This window comes from Lepisma saccharinum, chromosome 18 (genome assembly GCF_977018435.1).
Source record: "Lepisma saccharinum chromosome 18, izLepSacc3.1, whole genome shotgun sequence".
NCBI lineage: Eukaryota > Metazoa > Arthropoda > Insecta > Zygentoma > Lepismatidae > Lepisma > Lepisma saccharinum.
Window position 1 is genome coordinate 22095205 of NC_139246.1, and position 23419 is coordinate 22118623.

The window sequence follows — 23419 nt, forward strand, 5'->3', positions numbered from 1 at the left end:
TGTTACTGGAATTTCATATCTAGACAAGCTTCAAAATTGACTCTTTAAGCAACTCGAGGATAACAACGTATCATTTGGCAACAAGACTGTGCTCCTCCTCACTTTCATAACATAGTGCGGGAATGGTTAAATGAAGTTTTCCCCCATCGTCATGGTGCAGACGACTTGCATCTTCTCCAGTAGTCTCCAAGGTCCCCTGACCTCACCCCCCTGTGACTTTTCTCTGTGGGGCTATGTAAAAGATCATGTTTATGACCACCACTACCTGCCAGCCTACCTGAGTTGAGATGCAGGATTGTTGCAGCGGTAGAGTCGATTACACCAGACTTGCTAAGTTTAGTGTGGCAAGAAATGGACTACAAGCTGGATGTGTGCCGTATCACAAATGGTGCCCACATTGAACACTTGTAATGTAGGTTATGAAAACTTTGTGAGTTACTCTTTCATTTCATATGTTTCATATTTGTAATGTGTATAGCATAGAAAATATAAAAGTTTAAAACTCCGATATACAATATGTATAAACATTGTATAGTACTGTGAACAGGAACGAATCTGACTTCTGTGTTGATTTGCAAAAACAGGAGTTTAGGCTGGAATAGGTGGTTATTATTGTATGCAGTTATACAATTCGTCCCCTTGCCATGATAAACGGAATAATCAGATATGTGGAGATAAGTGAATAAAAAAAGGAAACAAAACCATATTCTCTTAAGGGATCTCCGATTCATTCCCCTTTTGAGGCAAGTTGCACAGTGGTTCGGATCCAACATTTAAACTGTAGGTCCAGTTCCGATTAGCTTCTTATGAGCATAACTGGGGCTTAAATAAAGCTTTAAATACTCTCGAAGCTGTTACACTTGGTGATAAAAGAAAACATTATGTATCAAAAATATTAGATACAATAATATATCCAAAAACTTGGGAGGGGGGGGGGTGAAGGCTCTTATTGCCCTCCCCGTGGATCCACACCTGTATCAGTGTAAGAAAGTATCGGCTGGATAGTGCCATGCACAGGATTTTCAAAATGGGGGAGGTTATACTTTCTTAATAGTCAGCTCTTATTTTGTTCTCTTCCCCTGCTATTTTTTTTTTTTTAAAGAAATACTGAGCCAAAGGGATGGTTATGACACCCTTCTCCCCCTTGGGCATGGCATTGCGGTTGGAATTTAGTCACTAGTACTGGCAGTAGTACTTTCTATGATCTTATTTGAATTTTGTATTTAGTGTTGCTTTTCTTCCACTTTTGGCTAACTGCGATGATAAGTAATCATATGATGAAACTGACGAAGGGACACTCTCAATCTCAAAGAACACCCAGGCCAGGATTTGAACCCAGGAACCCATGTTGTAGTGCAGTGTGCTACCCACTCCAACACAGAGATCTGCTACCTCCTCCCCTAGTCCAAGTGTCTGAGGGCCGGCGCTAGTCATTTTGCCACCCTGGGCGGTGGCAGCAGATGCCGCTCCCATTTAATGTAATGATTATATCACGTACAACCATACATTTCAGTGACGTGCACTGAGGAGTAGCTAGTCTAGCAGAGATAGATCAATCAATCTCGCATCTCGAATTATATTCAAATCACAATATTTATTGTCTTGTTAAAGCCACCACAGCTCATACGCAACACTTTCTTTTCCACGCGCTTCTCGTCCATCGGTGTTCTCCGCGGGCAAAGCTGGCTGGATACCCTAGCTCGCTCTTCTTCCGCCAGACCAGTTTTCAGGTAGAAACGGCCTGCCCAAGGAAAAGAAAGATTTCTACCTCTACCTCTCGTCCCCTCGCCCCCCGCTGCAATGGTTGAAAGCCCAGGCTTTCAGGTCCCCCAGTCTATCTCCTATAGGACAGATAGGGGATTGGTTTCTCATAGATTTTTTGTAAATCCTGTAAAGAACTCATGGTAAAATTTTCTGCAGTACTTATGTTCTCTGTATTTACACAACCTTTTACACGTTGTACAATATGTGCGTATGTATAATGTGGGATGTAGTTTTATTATTTATGAAATGGGAACGTGTTATGTGCCGACAATCATGTTATGCTTTCTTTCTTTTTTTCTTTTACAAATATGGAATATATAATGATTAAATTACAAATATATGCTCAGGCTCTATCTGACTCTCGTTTTAGTAGTGTTTTTTTTTAAATATACTACTCTTGGTCTCTAACAGTCATAAATACGGATGTATTTATTTGGGCAAGAGAACGCGTGTTCATATTGTTGTTGGTTTCGTTTATTTTACTTCGCTTTTCTGCCACATTTGGTTATCGCGAAAATGAGGATTGAGTGATAATATGATGAAATTGGTTAAGGGACCTCATATGAACAATCCAGGCCAGGATTCGAACCCGTGATGAGTGCGCATTCTTGTCCTATGTGTTGCAGTGAATAATGAAATAATTTGGAATAAAAAATGTATCTCAGAACTCAAAAAGTCAAATGAATATCATTGAAGAAACTACAAAAAAGTGTGTTGTGTTGTGTTACCTGTCACCAAATCAACCAAGCGTTTGGGACTGGTTATCATAGCGTGCTACGACACCAGGATTTCCGGGTTCGAACCCCGACCCAGGCATGGGCGTTCCCTGTGCTCGTCCCTTCATCAATTTCATCGTATCTTCGCAATTAACCAAATGTGACAAAAAAGTGACGCTAAGTAACAAAAATGAAATCAAATCATTGATTGATTGCTCAATTTGGTTCATTTTACTTCGCTTTTCCGCCACCTTTGGTACAACAAAATAGATGAAGGAACACACACAAAGAACACAAATGGCCAATCCGAGATTCGAACCCAGGATCTCTGGCTTAGAGTCAAATCAAATAGTTTTTTATTTTCGAATGTGGGTGGAGAGTTACGTGTACTTTTTTCTGGTACTCATTCATAATTTTGCAATCTTTTCCTGTTATTGACATTCTTCTTTTTTGTAGGAATACTGGCCCTAAAGGGAGGAAAGGTGTGACCCACACCAACCCCCCCCCCCCCTTGAGCACGCCACTGGCTGCTACCCCAAGTGTCGACGTCACCGCACGTCACTGATACATTTTAAAGCAAAACTCTGGTAGATTGCTGTAATATTGTTCCAATGGAAAATTTATATTAAAATTAATAAATATTCTGAACTAATTTGAATTGTTCCAATTTAAAATTATGGATATCAGTGGAAATCGGGAAGAGTATAGATGTCTAAATTGGTTCAATGTGGTATTAACTCAGCCCTAGTATGTACACACACACACACACACACACACTCTCTTTTCTGCCATGAAATATCTGAAAAATAATGTTTTAAATATCCCCAGAGGCCAATTCAAGCCACAAGCCTGATGAAAGTTGGCATGTAACAAGAAAATCATAATAAACATTAAGTAAGGAAGCATCCATTAAAAAAAAAAAAACAACTTACGTTCCACTACATGAAAATGCGGCAATATCTGCAAAACTGCACAATCTGCTTGTCCCCAGTAGTGGTTTGATTCTCGCCATTCATCTGTCGCTGCTATGCAGAATTCCACACCCTCCTCCCCTCTCAAGAATGTCAACGTTGGTCCACGGTAATTAAAAACATGGTACTGAAACCTGAAACAGTTAAACTGCTGATAAAAAAATTAGGAATACCAACAACAAATAGTGTACTAACATGATATATTGTGGAAGTTAGCTATTCACCTCAATCAGCATGGCATATTACTGATTGACTTTGTTTATTTTACTCTTCTGACAGGCACATATCTGGAAATATAATTTGGGGAGGGGGTCCGAATCAAGGTACTCGGGAACAACAACATTAATTAATATTATATTATTATTACATGAATAGGTAGAAAGACCGAATATGAATAGAGATGGAACAGCATGAATTCATTAACTAGCTTACCTGTAGTTAAGATCGGCATAATTTGTATAAAAACAAGTGCCCTGGCAAAGAAATTAATATAAAATAGATGAATTGAATATACTAGGCCATTCAAATATGACCGGGACTGATTTTTTTTTTTTTTTTTTTTTTTTTTTTATTAACCAAATCCTTTATTGTCAAATACTTATTTGCACATGTCACCCCTCAAAGTACTCCCCTCCAGAGTCCATACATTCTTTCCAATGTTCTGGAAACACCTTAATGCCCTTTCATAAAAGTTTTTCAGTTGGCTGCGTATCCACTCCCGAACCTTGCCAATGGCGGCATCGTTATCCGCAAACCGCATGCCTTCCAAACAGGTAGAAATCACTTGGGGCCAAATCGGGACTGTATGGCAGGTGTGGCAGAAGGTCCCATTTCAAATTGCTGAGGGTTGCCATAGTTGTTTTGGCTGTATGAGGATGTGCATTGTCTTGAATGCTACCTGCTTTCCACCTCTCTTCTGCTTGGATCGGATCTTTTCCTTCACTTCTGTTGTTAGGAGTTCTGAGTAATAAGCTCCAGTGACTGTTCTGGCATCTGTAATAAAGTCTACATGAATAACTCAGTCAGTCCCAAAAAAAAACGTTGCCATCACTTTTCCTACCCAACGGGTTCTCCATGTTTTCTTGGGTCTGGAAGAACAGGTATGCTGCCACTCACGTGATGATCATGCGATTCATTCTCCACGTGCTCTCTTCCCACTCTGAAGTACTTATACTACTCAAACACACGGGTTTGTGAGACACACTCTTCTCCATACTGTTGTTTGAGTATCTGCAAAATTTCAGATGGCTGGACGTTTTCTTTAACGAAAAATATGATCACAATGCGATGTTCCATGCTCCGCGGCACCTTCTGTTCGATCATCACTCTAGCAACACTCAGACACGACTGAGCAGGTTCTAACCTGCACAGGAGGGAGGGTGGAGGTTGTGGCTATATTTTCCCAAAGACTCACAACTGCTGTGCATGGCAGGTTGTTTGAAAAAAATCAGTGTCATATTTGAATGACCTAGTATATTGAATAAAAAATGGATGTTAGATCCAGTTAGTGAAAAGTAAAGTTCCTAATTGGGGGGTTGACACACCTGGACCCCTCAAATACATCCTTGACTTTTGGCTAATCATGAAGATAAGGATGAGTGTTGATATGATGATGAAACTGATGAAGTGATAAGCACAAACAACATCAATGTCCAGGCTGGGATTTGAACCCAGGTCCCCTGGGATTGTAGCATGCCATGCCATTAACTGCACCATGGAGGTGGGCAAAATGGAATATTAGTACAGTCAATTCTACTTCTAATGAACGCGTATGGATGAAATTTTAGTTTAAAAAGCACCTTGAATTTTGTTTACATTCAAATTTATTTGGTAGGTAAATATGAGTTCAATTTCTGCATCACAAGTATTACATGTGTATAATTACTCCCAAATTTTCATTAAATATACACAGGAATGAGATTTTTCAGGGTAGTTTGGACCAATTCTAGATACACACTTGCTTTGTACATATTGCTACAGAGTTTGAAAAGCAGGAATTTGGGATGTAGTTTTTCTTTCCCCAAGTGAAGTTTCAATAACTAACCCCCCCCCCAAACTAATCTGATGGTATGCATGTGCCTATGTCTTTAAATTAATACAAGAAGACTAGTGATCCACTATTATATTTTCACATGCTACTGCAGTTTGTCAAAACTTTTCACTTTGGCTCCAAGTCTACCTTCCTGAAATAGTCCACGGACTGTGCTTGTTCAGCCATTATACGAAATTTATCCATTGTTGACTTGTTATTAGAGCTCATATTTCAGTGGAGCATAATAGTGATCCACGCGACCATTGACGGGACTTTTTTAGGATATGTAGTATTTCTATATATGTAAGTACGTGTTTCTAAAATCTGTTATAAATATATGAAGTGGGTGTGTTCAGACCATCAAAATCATATTTTACAATGTTTGGGAAAGAAAATAACAAAAGTAAGATTCTAAGAATTGTATTTTTGTTTGGTTTCATCACATCCAAATGTAATGCACTAGATTTAGAATTTTCTCCTTACTGTTTATAATGTGTTGAGTAAAATACGTTGTGATTTTTGTTATATTCCAAAAAAGACACACTCGATATAAAACCAGACAAATTTTGACAAATAATGAGTATAAACAATAATATTGTATGGATCACAATATTAGTCTGCGGGATCAATGATGGGAACTTTTTCTGCGTGAACACTACAGTGTTAAATGTTCACATAGATGCAAAATAATATGATACAGTTATTTTAAGTGGCTTTTGTTTTTCCTGCGATGATTTGTCCTTGTTTCCTAGAACTTTCTCACACTTCCCCACTGAAAATTTTGTCTCCTGTTTTCAGTAGATCTATAGGTGTTTTGAAACATCTACTGTGTTCAGATTTTCAAACAGATATAAATAAAAGTTCTTAATAAAGATGAATGAAATGTAATACTTACAGCCACCATTTTTAGCTAAAAACACTACATACATGTTATTGATAATACTGAACAAGTTATTTTCACTTTTAGTTTCTCTACTGTACTGTTTTCAGTAGATCTGTAGGTGTTTTGAAACACCTACTGTGTTCAGATTTTCAAATAGATATAAAAATAAATTGATTAATACTGAAGAGAATATTTCCCTTTTATTTCTTCTACTGTACATGCACAGCAGGAAACCATTTGAGTTTCAGTAGATTTCTGAGAGACAGTAGAGTTCAGTAGATTGCAGTCGATTCTGTCTACTGAAAACGGTAGAAATTTCCAGCAGGAATTACACAAAGAAAAACCTACACACAACCTTACATGACTAGTCACACTACACTTCTAGGGAATGTATAATTTTTGTCATTGTTTTTTTCTAGGAAAGCTGATTTTTCTACCTTGCTGTACCTCCCAAGGTGGCATAAAGTGGTTATGTTGTATGTAAAGGTTTACATAACCACCTTTTGTAGTGGTTATTTAATCTATTTCTAAAAATAAGAAAGTGAAGTACAATATAGGCAATGAATAAGTACCTGTTGGCACCCAAACCATGCTGATTACTGCTGTAGAGTAGTGCCCAGTGGGAGGGGCAAACAGTTCCTAACTGGAAGAGAATAATATATATAATAGAAATATTCAACAAAAGGGATAAGATTCTTTCAAAATAAATTTCAGATTGTTTACTATAAGTAAAGTATTTATTGAGGATGCAGCATATCTCACTTTCATCCCTTACATATATAAGGGTCAGTCTGTGAAAAACAGGCTACCCTGTATAACTATGAAACTATGTGCTTACCTTAAAAGTAATCCCATAGGCATTAAGGCATTTGCCCCACTGTCCTGGCAGTAGGTCAATTGGAGCCCTGTAGAAGGTGGGTAATTGTGGCAACAACCAATCACTCACTCACTGCATCCTTCACATCAGCATCAGAGTTGAACCGGTGACCCAGCAGCTCACCAAAGATAGCATAATTGCACAGGGGACATGTCCGGGCTATAATGTGGCAGCCTTCCTGGTTGTATTGGAATAGCATCTCTAGTGCCATTCCCTATGCGAAACAGCTTTTGTTCTGCAGTCAGATTGTGAGGAACCTAATGTGTGCACACCTTCCGATACTGGAGGCAGTGTTTTATGATGTTAATGCCATGACTTGCCCCTGTGGTGTGGACAACATGCTCCACTGTACACCGTCGATCCTGTTGAATGAGGTCTTTCACAGGTTGGATGAGGCCATCATTTGCGAACAGTGACAGATGGTACAGGCCGTGGATCGTCCTGCAGTGACGTTCTTCCTTCGCGAAACCTCTGACTCCACTCCTTCAGCTGCGACAGAGATAAACAATGTTCATCATTTGACGGTGAATGTCTCCTGTACTAGCACCTTCTGCCACCAGGAAACGCACCACTGCTAGCTGATCTTCCTTAATGGCCTCTATGATATGCTGGACGGCAAGTCCCTGCAAGTCTGCACTTCACACTGCCTTCACACAAGCCTGCAATGTGACTGCCATCTACCAGGCGACAACGGAACCCCCTTCCAGTGGCAGGAGTTTCTTTGAACCATGGCATCTTGACGTTGAGATATAAGAGGTGGATGTTTTCCACTGACTGACCCTTATACTATGGATAGTGGTATTTCCTGACTTATGGATGATGCCAGTGAAGCCTTTTCTGAAGTTTTCATTTCTTTCAAAAAACCAGTACGGTAATTCAAAATCTGAAAAATTGCATCTGCTTATAATTCCTTCAAGAGCATTCACGTGAAGCTTCGTGTGGTTTCCTTTCACTGTTATCTAGATATGCACAAAAGTTTTCTGCCTATGGCTATGTAAGCCTATTAAACTGTTGTGAATATCTACACAACAGCGAAAGGACACTGCACGAAAATTCACGTGAATGTTCTCGAATCAATTCTAATCAGATGTCATTTTCCAGATTCATACTGGTTTTTCAAAGGGAATGAAAATGTTTGCTACGCTGGCGTTGGCCAAAAGTCCAGCCAAGCCTTAAGGTGTTAGCAAAGAAAGAAGTGTTAACTGCCACCCCTCTATTTTCTGTGAACAAATATTTCAAATTTCTCTGAGCAAGTTTCTATTGACACAGTAAATGAATAATACCAACCCATATAAAACTGCCAAATTCTACCATTTTGTTATTGTTATGAATATGAAGAAATATAGAACCAGGTTTGTAGCTGTACAAATACACAGTTCTTCCTTTAAGACATAATCCACTTCAATTGTCCATTTACAAGTATTAATTAATTTTGCATATTTCAGGGCTACTAGTATATAGAGAAAACCCCATAAAACAATTACTCACCATAACAAAATCCACGGAGCTCTTTGAAAAGAACACTTATAATCATTATTTGAACAAATACTTGTAGAACAATGCAACAGAAGTAAGACAAGAATATCAATTGAAATCCTGCAAATCTATGTACAGAAATGGAAGGCAGAGTAAACAACAACAAATTATGATTTCAATATTTTACTGCCTGGCTCCATGTTCACATTAGAAACTTTTAGGCTCTTATTTGTCCTGAAAGTTAACATGCATGCTTGCACGTGTGCATGCACACACAAACACACAATATATATATGAGTCCCATTGGTCCATTCAGTAGCACTGTTATGCAAGAGACCCTGGTTCAATTTGATTTTCTGGGTGACATAGGCATACCTTAGGACCTAACTTTGGGGAGAGGCAAATAAAAAAATTTCCATCCCGTAAAAATATCATCCAGGACTATTTTACAAAATAACTGTTACCCATGAAAAATCATAAAAGTACTCTATTTCTTTGTTTATCAGGTTGCAGGAGGATTACAAAAATTTGTAAAACTGCAAATTTTACAGGGGGGGAGAGGCAAAGTGTCTCCCTTACACCTGCCAAGTTACATTTATGCTGGGTATAATCACAGGGTTTGGGACAAACCCAGCTTCTAATCAATTGGTGACTGGGAAGGAAGGGGGTGGGGAGTTAAGATGACCAGAATGTGGTTCTGATCACATCACCCCCACTATGGCTGAGATGAAGAATGCACAAGGTCTTAATCCTACACTCGCCATGCGCCTTCATGGTACAATAGAATTGATAGAAAAATCAGCATTCGCTAAACAGAATTTAATCAAAAAAATTTTGCTATCAAAGCATGCAGATTCAAGAAAACAAGAAACCAATAAGTCGCTGACCAAGGCAGTTTATTAAGGTAAAAACACTTAACACGTAACGTTTCGACCCTGTATCAGGGTCTTCCTCAGACGAAGAACTAAACTAAAAACAAGGAATGTACTGGTGGGCTAAAGGGAGGTGGAGGGGTGCTAACAGATCTGAAAAGTGAATATATGTTGCAGATGTAAGCACTGCCAGCCTAATTTGGTCAATACACAGGCATGAGAGATGAGCAAGACAGAAGAGAAGGAAAATATGAAGTGGGCTGGGAAATAACATTGAGGGGAGTGGGTGCAGTAAAATATTTGAATGGAAAAGAACTTTAGCAGAAAAATTATAATATTTCGCTCTGGATCTAAGTTTTTGACCATCAAACAGCCCACAATTTGGTGAACAAGAATAAAATAAGACCAAAAAAAGCAATAAACTTGTCATAATTTTTTCATTGCCTAATACTTGCCATTCTAGCTATAAAACCTTGCGAGTCTAGTGATGACAGTCCTTTTCCAGTTGACGGAGAATGTAGCATCGTTGGTTGAATGAAGAGTTTTGGTAGACTGCATGCTAGTAGCCACACTTGGGAGACCGGTAATATAACTTCCACATCTTTTTCAGGAAAATTCAATTCACGATCTAGAACAGGCGTTGATAGGTCCAGTGTCTGTAAAAGACATACGCATGAAATCTATATATATTAAAAGAAATGAGAAAGCAATGACACTATATAATGCTTACATGAGAACTCTGAATATTCATATACAGGGTGGAACTGAACTCTGCAGACAAACTTTCACAGGTTGTTGGATGGATGTTTTGATATAACAAACCATGGTCCCTTATTACAGAGTAATTGCATTTTTTTTTTGTTTGTTCAAACTCTACTACCTTTGTGCATGTTTGTATGGAATTTGTTTAGTTTCTTGAGATAAACTCACTTTGCATATGTCTTCTTCTAGGGTCATGTGAAGTGCTCAGTGCATGAGACTCCAGTGGACACACTTGACCTGGTTGCTATGATTAATGCAGCAGCTGAAAATGTGTGTTAATCTCCTGGGATGCTACGGCATGCTGTGTAGCAGTACAGTTTGTCGTAATCATGGAAGTCAACATTTTGAACAGCTGCTTTAAAGAAACAGTACATATTGAAGAGTACACAGTGTACTATACTGTATGTACAGTACAGTTATTTAACAAACTAGTACGAGTTTTGTCCTAGGTTTGTTTCTTTATCAGTGGCGTGTGGTGCTAAATCAGGTAGGGGAACAGGTCACCTGCACTTGCCCCCCTCCACCCATCAGGGTCTTAATATAATACAGTAGATGAAGTAAAATCAAACTCTTATTAAAATGAACCAAATAAATATACGATACATATATTACAAATTGTCAGAAGTGACAAACACAAAGCACGTTAAAATTATATGACTAATAATTCTAAAGCAAATATGATATAATATAAAGAAAACATTAAAAATAAAATTGTTGATGCGCAACAAAGAAAAATTTAATAATAGCAATTTATGAGTGATCAGAGGAAAAAAATAATGTTCTGTTGGAATCTGTTTCATTTCTCTATTCGTAGATTATGTTAACGTTTTTTCATAGAGTTGAGTATTGCAATTCGAACGTCCTCAATGCAATAATGACACACAGATGGCTGAGTTTTTTTCATGATGTCCGCTAGATTAGTAGAAGTTGTTAATGTGACAAAACTCGAACGGTTCCAGACTCCCTTCTCAGGATGAAATAAGGACAACAATATAATTTGCTACTGGAAGAATATCCAGTTAATCATTTTACAGAGTTGTAGTAATGCATTTGAAAATGCCTTCTGTATGATTTAGTCTTAGTTTTTAATTCATTTAGGATAGGTGTTGGTTTGTTGGATATTCTGCAAAGTTCAATGAACTAAAGGCTTTAGTCTTCAGGTCTTCAGACGGTTGATCATACAACACTCGTAACATTCCCTTTCTTGTCATGCCGCTGAGTGCCTGGAAACATTGGTCTTGGGGTTGGTGGAACAGGTGGATGGGAGTTGTTCCCTCGGAAGCAATTTCGCAGCATTTAGGCAAGGTACCTTAAGGCATTTAGTAGACGCTTAGACTGTAGAATATTTTTTCAGTTCGTTATGAATGTCAAATGCAAGTTCGTAGAGAGGTTAGGGAATTATAGACTTACTACACTCAAAAGTATCACCGTGACACAATTAAACTTCAGCACATAGCAAAAACTCGAAGAAAGGGGAATCCACTATATGTCTCTGAGGGAACAGTTAGGGAGTTCAGCTTCCATGGTGGGATCGTGAGGATAGTTTACCTTCGCACGTGGTCAGAAATTCTCTGCGTCAGGCAGTAGAGGGTGAGAAGGATGAGGATGTTTTTGGAAACATTGATTTCAGGAGAAAGAAATGTTCTTATTATGTTAATATAAATAATTTAAATAGCTCAAAAGGGCGATAAGTAGGATGGAAGAGCCGGTTTCCTCTGTTCCATGGAGGGACCGCAACTGTTCTTTACCCATGTATTTTTTTTGTATTGTTTTTGCTTTCATGATATTACAGAAGGTGCTGAGTAGTTGCTTAATTTTTCTTTGTAATCTATCAGAACTTCAGAACCCATCTATCATGGTCCCAAGGATATAAGTATAACACATCAACATCACATTACTCTGTAATAAGGTACCCAAGGACCATGGATTCTTTATGTCAAAACACTCTGCCAACATCCCTGAACAACCTGTGAAAGTTTGTTGGTAAAGTTTTGTCACACCCTGTATAGCACGGCACCATGACATTAAAAAGAATCAAACACAATGAAAATTTTCCATTGTGTTTACAAGGAACAGAATTGCTGAGAAGCTAAAAGTAGCAATCTGATAGTCAACTTGGCAAACAAACTTACAGTAACATTTTGCCAACTTGCTGCTGCTAATTTCAAACATGGCTAAGAAGTCAAATATTTCACAGGGAAAATAAAATCTCACCCCTCCATTTTGTTCTGTGAACTCCTTCCCTACATTCCGATAAGAAGTTGCTAATTGGTGCATGACGTAACGGTGCAGACCAATCAGTATTCTTGGACAGTGTTCCATTATCCAGTGGGTTAAGTATGTCACACTCACTTGGGGTTTGCGATGAAACTGAAAGTCAAAAGTTTGATTATAAAAGCAGTCTCATGACAGAAGTTATTGAAGATGTACACTCTTGCAGTCTAGAACTACACAGACACTTCAAATAGTTTAATACATTCTTTAAAAAAAATGGGTTTAATATGGGAAAAGTTTCTATGATGGCTATAAACACTTTTACTCTCAATACTAATCAACATAGAAGTATTTCGCTAGTAACGTTTCAGTTTCCCTTATGAACCTTTCATCAGACTAAATTATTTTACAATACATTTTCCACACAAGCTAACTGAGAGAAACGCACAAGAAAACTGCAGGAGCAAATGACTTAGATGAATCTCAGTAGCTAGCTGTTTGTAGAGCACAATATGCCAGAGACAAGGATGTATCTAGGGAGGGGAGGACCCAGGGGGTCCAGCCCCCTCCCCGAAAAATTTACTAAGTACAAGAATTAAATAATCAAAATGATGAAATAATAAAATAACTCAAATTAAATAATGAATATATAATAATAATAATAATAATAATAATAATAATAATAATAATCGAGGGTTATTTATTTCTGCCAAACGTATTGGAAGAAAGACAAGGATTATATTGTGATCATACGACTTTGAATGACAGTAGAAAAAAGAGATTTATGCGAGATTTATAAATAATAATATAAATAATATATTACTACTCATAATGTAACATTCATAAAATATCACCAGGAACTTTACTTTTCGTCAACTGGATCCTAACATCCTTTTTCTATAGTCAATAAATATTCAATTCTTTATCTATTTGACATTAATTTCCTTGCCAGGGCAGTTGTTGTTTTTTACAAATTTTGGCGATCTCAACTACATGTAAGCTAGATAAAGAATATATGCTGTTATATCACTATTCTTATACCTTCCATTTACCCATTCATTTAATAAAAATATAATATTAATTAATTTCAATAGTTTAATTAATACTATTTTAATTAATTTAAATTAATTCTTTTAGTTTAAACATTAATAATAATAAATAATAATAATATTTTTAGACACTTGGTTCGGAAACCCTCTCCCTCCCCGAAACATATTTGTAGATACAGTTGGGAGCTGAGAAGACTGCAAGGCTGAGGAATGCGAAACTGTTGTCGCCGTGTGCAGCCAGCTCGTCATCCTTTCAGGGTGGCAGCGGCATAAATGAAAAAGGCATGGTACGAAAACGCATTGCAAATGAATGGAAGATATTACATAGCAACAAGTGAAAGCAATACTAATAATGGAGGAATTTTATTTTGATGATTAAAGTATTTGTACAATAACATGCTTTCCACTCACCTTTCATCAGTCATCGTCACTATCTGATAAGGTTTGTGCCAATTCCGATGCCGAAGATGAATCGCTGTCACTGATGTTGTCGTCTTCATCACTGTCAATACCACCTAGTGAAATAACGATCCCATCCACAGTGTTCTCCATCAGACCATCTTTCTGCCAGTAGTCCTGTTCGACAGTGATGACATGCCTGTCATATCCTTCCCAGTCAGCTGGCGTCACAGATTCCACCGCACTCTTTGTCACTTCCTCCAACCTTGACAACGTCAAATCTCCTGTAATATTTTTCTCCCTCACAAGTCGTTTTACTTTAGCCCACGCTAGTTCAATGGCATTCAATTCGCACATGTAAGGAGGCAACCGAAGCACTGAATGGCCATTCGTCTTCAAAAGTTCGTCCACACGAAAAATCTTATCTGGCGGCCTGTACTTTTCTATCAATTGGAATAATTCAAATTTTTCATGCTTTCTGAAAATGGCACTTCGTTTAGTCTTAACCAGTCTATCATCTCCTGCTTCACAGAATATTTAGTCGGAGGCTTATTCACCTGTATGTTGTGGTAGGAAGCGTTATCCAATACACAAACACTAGCCCTCGGGAGGGCTGGCAGAAGTTTTTCCCTCACCCATTTCTCAAAGTTAACGGAATTCATCTGTCCATGATAGTCTCCGATTGCTTTTACTCCCCTAAATATCAAGTTTGCTACATTTATGAAGCCGTGCCTTGAACCAGCATGAACTAAAATTAACCTATTGGAGGAACTGGTGTTGGTTGACACTCCTTGCACTGAGTCACTTTGCCAGCATTTCCCAAAGGTGAGATTGTTGTCGACCCATGACTCGTCGATATATACTATCACACGATTCTCCGATCTGAATTTTTTAATTGCCCTTAGATATTTGGCACGCCAATGAACAATATTTGGACGTTCTATGAGAATTTCTCTGTTGCTTCTGCATTTTTTCCAACTGAAACCCATGAAGCAGACGACGTAAACTATGCACTTTCCATGGAAAATTAATTTTTTCACGAACGGCTGAACGAAGTTTCGGTGCCGTTGGTATTGTATTTTTCACAAGGTAAAATTCTTGTATTACGCCTCTGATGACCCTTCGATCGAATTCGTCGCAATGGAATCTGTATTGCTCGGCTCGTCGTCGTTTCTTACCCGGTGTAGACAGTGACGTCTCACCCGCTTCATGGGCCTCTTTCCTTATTTTTGATACACTCCGCACAGATACGCCCGTGTAATTAGACACACGCAAATTTGATTGCTGTAGCAAGTACTTTAATTTTCCTTCTTTGACCTCTTCATCACACTGCTGTATCACGTTTCTTATTATCTCCCTAGCTTCACTGTGAATTGTCTGTCCCATTCTTCGCGAAGAAGACATACTTGCACTGCAACAATGGAACAAGAGCACTGAAGTTAGCAAGACGCACACACACAGATCCAAAATAGTATATAATATAGTTGAGAAAGTAGCGCAGTCTTCCCTCCCGAAGCTGAAAAAAGAGGGTCGTGGGAGGTTCCAACCCTGACGTCAATCACGGGACAGGCGTGACGCTGTCACTGACCTTTTCGCTTGTTATAGGATCTGCATTTGTGCGAGGGAACGAGAAAGTGCCTTGTGTTTCCTTTTCTGTAGCTTGTGTGATAGTGGGGATTTTTTTTTGTAACGAAAGTAACACTTCAGGAAGATGCCGCGCAATTTTGCTGTTGCTTTGTGCCCGAACAACGCAAGAAATACAGTAGGTGTAAGCTATTTGCTCCCAAAGCATGGCCGTATTTAGGGGGGGTTAGGGTTCAAGCCCCACCCCCCTACCGAAACTTCTGGCATGTTGGATTAATGCGAGTTCAGAAACTAAAATTTGTAACATATTTTTAAAAAAATATTCGCAGTTGCACAAAATACAACAGAGACAATTCTGAAATGATAGAGTTGAAATTTTCTAACATTTTGAATTCTGAAATTTGAGCGAAATGGGTTTCATTCTCAGAATCACAGCCCACACGCGACCCCTTCATTTTCACTTCTGCTGTCCTCTTTCCAGTGCTGTTCCTGGATCAGACTGAAAATTCCCTTGCGATTATCCCAAAATTCCAGTTACAACTTTTAATTCCCTGTTTGATAAGGGTTTAAATGCCCCTTTATAAGAGTTCAAACCTAGAATATCCTGCTTCATAGCGTGTTACATTCACTATCCTTCACCCAGAAGTCGATATAGTACATAATGTACATTTAACCCATATGCGGTCCTATAAAGCACATACTTGTATAGTGCATATTGGTTGTATATAATGCTGTTTGGAAAGCATAGGAACAATATGAGCGTCTGAAAGTGGGATCGAACTGGTCTATAGAATAGACATCGTTTATTGCAAGTTATAAAATAGCACAACGTTTGTTAGTTTTATTGTTAATAACGGAAATAAAGTCCAGTTAGTTAGTATTCGAACAGAATAACCGAAGAAAAACAGCGTTAGATATAAAAATTGAGGTTACAATGCAGGTACCAGGTTATGTTTTACCATTTAAACCAAAGAATTACTGCTTTCCACAGTTTTCAAAATTCCAAAAATTAAGTTTCATATGAATGGTCAAACAACATAATTTTTATGACTAAAGATTATGCGACACCCATGGAAAAAATTAAGAGTGAACCCCCTCCCCAACATTTTTCCTGCCTATGGCCATGTCCCAAAGGATCCGATTATGTGCAAGATGTGGGTTTCAAAGTGTAAGAGATTAGATCCTGTTAATATCAAAACAGCCACAGTGTGCTCATCGCATTTTCTGGATGCCGATTACGAACGAAACTTAAAAGCAGAACTGCTGAGCAATACCTGTAGAACGCAGCTTAATAAAAACGCTGAACCAAGTTTAAATTTACCTGGTTGTGTGGTGAATTGTAGCGTGCAACAGCCAAATTACATAATTCATCGAAGTGAACGTGACAATAAACGTCAAGATTTGAAAGCGAGCAGTGGAAAACTTGAAGAGTTATCTTCTTGCAAAAGAATTTGCATGGCACACAATAATTCAGAGACTTTGAGTACTGGAAATATACCCAATATACCCAATCTCCAAGAATAATAGTGAGTTGAAAATGTGAAAAAGAAATTAAAATGTGCTGAAGAACAAGTAAAGAAACAATGCAATCGTTTATTACATAAAGTGAAGAATGTTCAAATTAGCAATAAACGTTTGAGGCAACAATTAGTAAAACTTCACAAATTAAAGCAATCTTCTTCCAACGTGACTAAGAAAGTAAGGGTGTGTGCTTTTTGTGTATTTCCTAGCGTCTTGTTAATGCTTCTTCGCGAGAGCACCTGACACGCTCGTCCCTCGGGAAAGATGTGAGCAACCGGAGAGTCCCGATTCCATTATCCGATTCTCACCCTTTCCTACAGGAACTTCTGTATGTCTGGCAACACTGAAAAATTGAACACCAAGTCGAAGCTTCCCTCCCCAAACTTCCTCCCCGTTCACCCCCGAACCTCACCCTGCACTCGCAGTCTTCTCAGCTCTCAACTGTACGTACCTGGCCAGAGATCTGGATTAAGGTTCGGCATCCTTTGGCAGCCGAATGGGCGATTTTTTTCAAATTTTCCTCTCCATTTGAAAAACAGCTATGATATTCCAAAATATGAAAAATTACATACGCTTAGAATTCCTTGTAGAACATTGACGTGATTTTTCGCGTAGTTTTCTTTCACTGTTGTCTAGCTATTATCAATAGTTTTGCGATTGTAAGTCTATTAAACTATTGATAATATCTAGATAACATTGAAAGAAAATTACAAGAAAATCCATGTCAATGCTCTAGAAGGAATTCTAAGTGTATGTAATTTTTCATATTTTGGAATATTCAAGAGGTTTTGAAAAAAATCGCCCATTCGGCTGCCTAAGTTTCAGCCGAGCCTCAAGTCGTAGTTCAGCCTGCATTTTTTTATTCACTTTATACATAAACAGTGTTCTTTCAGATTGTCAAATAACTTGAAAATGGTAAATGTTATTCTTTCAACTTGTGAAATCAAGCTTCAATAGCATATATGATGCCAATTTCATTTGCTTTTAAAAACCAGGAGATATTTCTACTGCGGCTGCATTACTCTCAATCAGGTCATTATGTGCTCTTTGAAGAGGAGTACAGTTAATATCTGAACGTAACACACATTGTTTGTACACTCTTGTTCAAATAAAGTGGCACATTTTATATGGTTAGACAGTTTAAACATATGCCACTTATCTGAACATGAGTGTACATTATGTTGATAAATATATCAAATGTTCATGAAGTGTCATGTATGCAGAGCTAATGCAGAATTCTTTACATATACACACAATCTATCTTTATAAATACTATTTTGCATGAAAAGTATATAGTGGTACTGAGAATAACCCACAAAAGAATTCTTTAAAGAATTTAATTTTTGGACTATGCTATGGAAATTAGTATGCAAGGCATATTATAGCCAATATCTATGATATAATCAAACAGTTGTGAAAGATATGAGCATTACATTTAAAATTTGTTTTCAAGAATATATATGTTTGTATTGAATTCTCTCTCATTTCAACAACAACAACAACAAAACCCTATTATTCGATCATGGATTCAGACAAACCAAGAGCCTTATTGAAACAATAGAAGCAACAAAAAAGTCCAGTTCACTGAAAACATCAAAACACAAAAGAAAAAGAAGAAAAAAAAGAAGAGCTTGCTTGACTGTTGACACTGGTATAAAATAAGGATCTCAAAATTAACTTGTTTCACTTATGTAAAATAATGTGTGATAATCTGTATACTTACTGCAGAATTCACTATAGCTAAGACTGTCTGGAGACTGAGCGGACAATTCTGTGGACCCCTTGGGTGGTGTTCCATTGCAATATCGTAGGCTGCAATTATCAGATCGTGGAAGTCTTCAGACTTGACTTCCGAGCTTTCAGAATACATCTGGAAATTACCAAAGCATATGCTACATCATTTTTATACAATAAATGCTTAATGTGTACAATACAACCCAATAAAATTATACAATTTTTCACCCACAATACTACGTGGGTCGTTCAATATATAAGTTTCCGTATGCTGTAAAAAAAAATATTTTTAAGATACCTTAGAAAACTATACATACATGTGTAGGAGGATCCTTCCTCACTTCTCCACATAGAGATTCAGGCATTTGTCCCACCGTTGCACCAATTTGCCCATACCCTTTGCAAGAAAATCAGGGCTCTGGCTATTGAGCACTATTCTCACTTTACGCTTCACTTCTTCATCTGTTTCGAAACGGTAACCTTGCAATTCAGACTAACACCGGAAAAAGATGAAAATCACTCTGCGCTAAATCGGGGCTTCATGGAGGGTGGGCCAACCGTTCCCACCCCAATTCTTCAATTTTGTGTTGTGTTTGCACTGCTGAGTGGGGGCGAGCGTTATCGTCAAGAAGAATGACACCAGCTGACAGGAGACCTGGTCGCTTATGTTGAATTGCATTTTTCAGTTTATCCAGACGATAACGGTCAGCGTTAATTGTTCTTCCTCATTCCAAAAAGCCCATAAGCAGAACGCCCTTAGAATCCATGCTTCTGAACTCCTTATGACGCGAGCCCTCGTTTTCCGAACAAGCATTTACTTTTCGCCCTTGAGTGCATGCGCCTTCACGTCTGATAACGAATCGATTGTTGTTCCTTCTAGACGAAGGATGGCGCTTGTGAAACATGTGCTTCTTTTTAATGGCATTGCTTTATACATTATTTTATAGCACAGGGAAACTTATATATTGAACGTCCCTAGTATTACGGATTGATTTTTAAAATTATGGATGCACCTAGTGTGGTATTTGGAAAGTTTCCCGGGGGCAAATTTCAGCAGCTTCCTTTGAAGTATTCAGATATTATATAAATTGCATATAGTAGGACTGAGTCAATATTGATACTGATGTACTGTTATCAGAAAGTATCGGTTGGATTTTATTTACCAATACCAGTTGATACTTTCGGGCTTTTGATTGTTTGCAGGGTCTGTAAAAATGCCATGCAATGCATTCATGGAGTCTAATTATCCTCGTAATAAATATATAACTCTTGACTGTTACGAAGAATAACGTACCGGTACACATTACATGGCATGACTTTCATCCATGTTGCAACAAGTGTTCAACGTGGCCTCCATGGGATGCAATGCAAGCGTCCACATGTCGCATCATGGATTGCCTCCTCATTCGAATGTTCTAGCCTGTACCCGAATAGCATCACAGGCTACACAGACATGCTGTTCAAGGATCTGCACATCAGGAACTGGCTCAGCATACAAAACATTTTCAGATGTCCCACAAGTAAAAATCAAAAGGGTTTACGTCCGGTGATTGAGCAGGTCATGCCACAGGGCCTCCTCTTCCGATCCATCTTCTGGGGAAGAAGATGTTGAGGTGTTGACGAACAATAATGCGAAAGTGGTCTGGTGCTCCTTCATACATCAGCCACATTTCCTGTCGTATTTCCAAAGGCATATTCTGAAGCAAAAGAGGCAGAGTGTTCTACACAAATTCCAGATACGTCTGTCCGTTAAGGCGTTGTGGAAGAGCAAATGGTCCAAGTAGGTGGTCGCCTATAATCCCTGTCCAAACATTGATGCTGAACCATTGCTGATGAGACGATTCAACCATTCCCCAAGGATTGGCTGTAGCCCACAGTATGACGATTGTGTAGGTTGACGATGCCATCTCTACCAAAGGTCACTTCATCAGTGGAGAGGACTGACGACAGAAATCCCAATATGGTGGTGGCCTGTTGCAAAAACCATCAACGAAACCGTTCCGCTGGTGATAATCTATGCACACGTTGCAGGTGATAGGGATAGTAGCGGTTTTAATGTAGGATACACAAAACCGTCGCTTGGCTTACACCATGCTGGCTGGCCACTTGCCTTGAGCTTGTACTGGGGTGGTTCTCAATATCATGTAGCACATGTTCCTCCAGATCTGGTGTATGCACATGCCACGGCCACCCTCCATGTTCGCCTGTATGAAAGGACCCATGCTCACATAAATGCCCATAAATGGCTGCAAAGGTTTTTTGGTTTGGGTGGTGCTGTCTGTCCGGGTACGTAGCTTGATAAATCCGTGCGGCCTCTCAACTGTATCCATCTGCTTGACCGTATACGAAGACCATCTCTGCTTGTTCCTGGTATGAATAACGAACCATGGTGCTTCAACGTAGCTCCAATCACACAATCTTCAACTCAAAAGAACACACTGTGAGTGTTGTTATGAGAAGATTATGTCGTTCTTCAGTGCCATCTAACTTGGCAAATATGCATTTCCGGACATATGTTGATATGGACTTTATTGTTCCTTTACCTCTCAGGAATCACCTCCTGAAGTTTGTCCCTATAGTTTCTGTTCACCCTGTATACATCTTTTCATTACAAATCCAATATCAACTGCTCCCGGTTGCCTTTTGCCCCAAAACACAGAGAATTGCACTTCTCAGGACTTCACTCTACGAGCGCACTATTTACCATAGTGCTAACCCGCTCTCGCCGTTTATCATGCAAGAGTCCCTACGCCGTCCTCTCATCAGTGCAGTACATCTTATTTGAGCTACGAGCGCACTATTTAGTATAGTGCTAACTCACCCCCACAGTTTATCACGCAGAGGTCCCTAAACCTACAGCGTACACTCTGTGTGTATTTCTATGCATCCATAAAAATGGCCTCACTCCATCGGGCCTTGTATCAAAGTATCTGCGAGCTGGCAACTGCCTGCGTATCTGAGAGCCTGGGATTCTGAGATATGAGGATATGAGCGCGTAACAAGTCGGAACCTGGTATTTATACCTTCGACAAACGACCTGCCCCCAAACACCTTGGAAAGATCCTATTGTTACCTTTCAAACAGGGAAGCCGTTGAGAGAACCCAACCGTTGGCTTCTCCGACTACCTGGCAAAAAGCAACCTAGGCCAGAGCATTTACAAATAAATAAATTCATACATATATACTTTCTAATATCCAGCTGTGTGCATAACAACCACACAGCATGATGCACCAGCGCATGAGGGCCAGGACCTACCTACCAACTGCCGGAGTAACTCCCACCTGCAGAGGTGGGAGATCATCTTACCAGTTATGGTGTTACGTGTGGTCAGAACGACGAACCTCCAGTCATTGTAGTTTTCCATGACCAGGTTACGCTACTCATTCGTAGCCCCCAAATTTCCTCACGATGGTGGGTGGCCCCGTTGCTACACTTCCCCCGCGAGACTCGAACCTGCATGCATCCCGTAGCCGGAGCATGATGTCTTAGACCGCACGGCCACAGTGCAGGACCTGATAATCGTGGTAGTTATGCAAAATTCGAAGTTTCCTTCAATTTTTTACAAATATTACAAGAAAAAAACTGTATTTTGTGATTACATAAGAGGTATTTTTATAGTCTGGTGGAATTTTGGAGTATTTTGAAGCAAATCTAGTAAATTGATGCTGTAAATTTTCATGCTATTGTTTCTAATTATAATTTAATATAATCCATTTTATGTAATAAATTTTATCTATTTTAATTTTTAGTAAAGTTTTATTCTGCCTTAAATCTCCTTAATTAAATTTCACATATGTATTTAGTAAAGATAGGTAAAGATGGGAGGGGGGGGGATGGGGGGTTTCCATGTTGTTTGGTGGTTCGCAGAAAAGAGAGGTACAATTTATTACATAAAATTGATTATATTAATTTAAATTATAATTAGAAACAATATCATGATAATCGGAGTGGAATGCTTATCCACTAATATTAATCAATATTTTGAACAATTTTTAATTGCTAACATTTTTAAGCATCAGTACATGAGGGAATCAGTAATAGTGATGATTCAAAGTGGTATCAGCTGAGCCCAATACTCGTACATAGCACTTTCCTATCCACAAACTTTTATCAGCTCATCTCGTATCAAATAATCTAAAGTTCAAATTTTATAGAAAACAGTAATTATGCCTGTAGTGTTGTGTACATATATGAAACATGGTCTCTTACACTTAAAAGTTTTTGAAAATAAAATATGAAAGACATTTGGACCTAAGGGGGAAAATGACAGGTGTGTGGAGAAGGTTATATAATACTGAAGTGTATAATCTATATCCCCTCCCCTCCTGATATTGCTAGAATAATTAAATCAAGAAGTATTTGGTTGTCAGGCCATAACTAGCACTTGTGGAAGAGAATAGAATGTTAGCAGGTCTCTTGCCAGACAATGATGGAATGGCAATAATAAAGGAGCTTCCATAGCGAAATGGCAAGCGACAGGTGACAATCTCGAAGCGACAAGAAACAATCAGTATAGAGATTTCACATCAAAGTGACAAGCGACATCGGCCCCTTCAGTCTAAAG

At 38.6% G+C, this 23419-nt stretch overlaps 1 protein-coding gene across 1 annotated transcript in view; it reads right to left on the reverse strand.

Moving 5' to 3' along the window:
* LOC146002461 (uncharacterized) overlaps window positions 1-23419 on the reverse strand; it is a 103938-nt gene that overhangs the window by 3709 nt on the left and 76810 nt on the right. Inside the window, exons 4-8 of the mRNA XM_083140313.1 lie at window positions 18844-18990; window positions 12568-12723; window positions 10047-10247; window positions 6939-7009; window positions 3413-3585 (exon numbers count right to left, since the gene is read on the reverse strand). Of these exons, the coding sequence (XP_082996439.1) occupies window positions 3413-3585; window positions 6939-7009; window positions 10047-10247; window positions 12568-12723; window positions 18844-18990 (748 nt within the window). The remainder of the gene's footprint in view (window positions 1-3412; window positions 3586-6938; window positions 7010-10046; window positions 10248-12567; window positions 12724-18843; window positions 18991-23419) is intronic.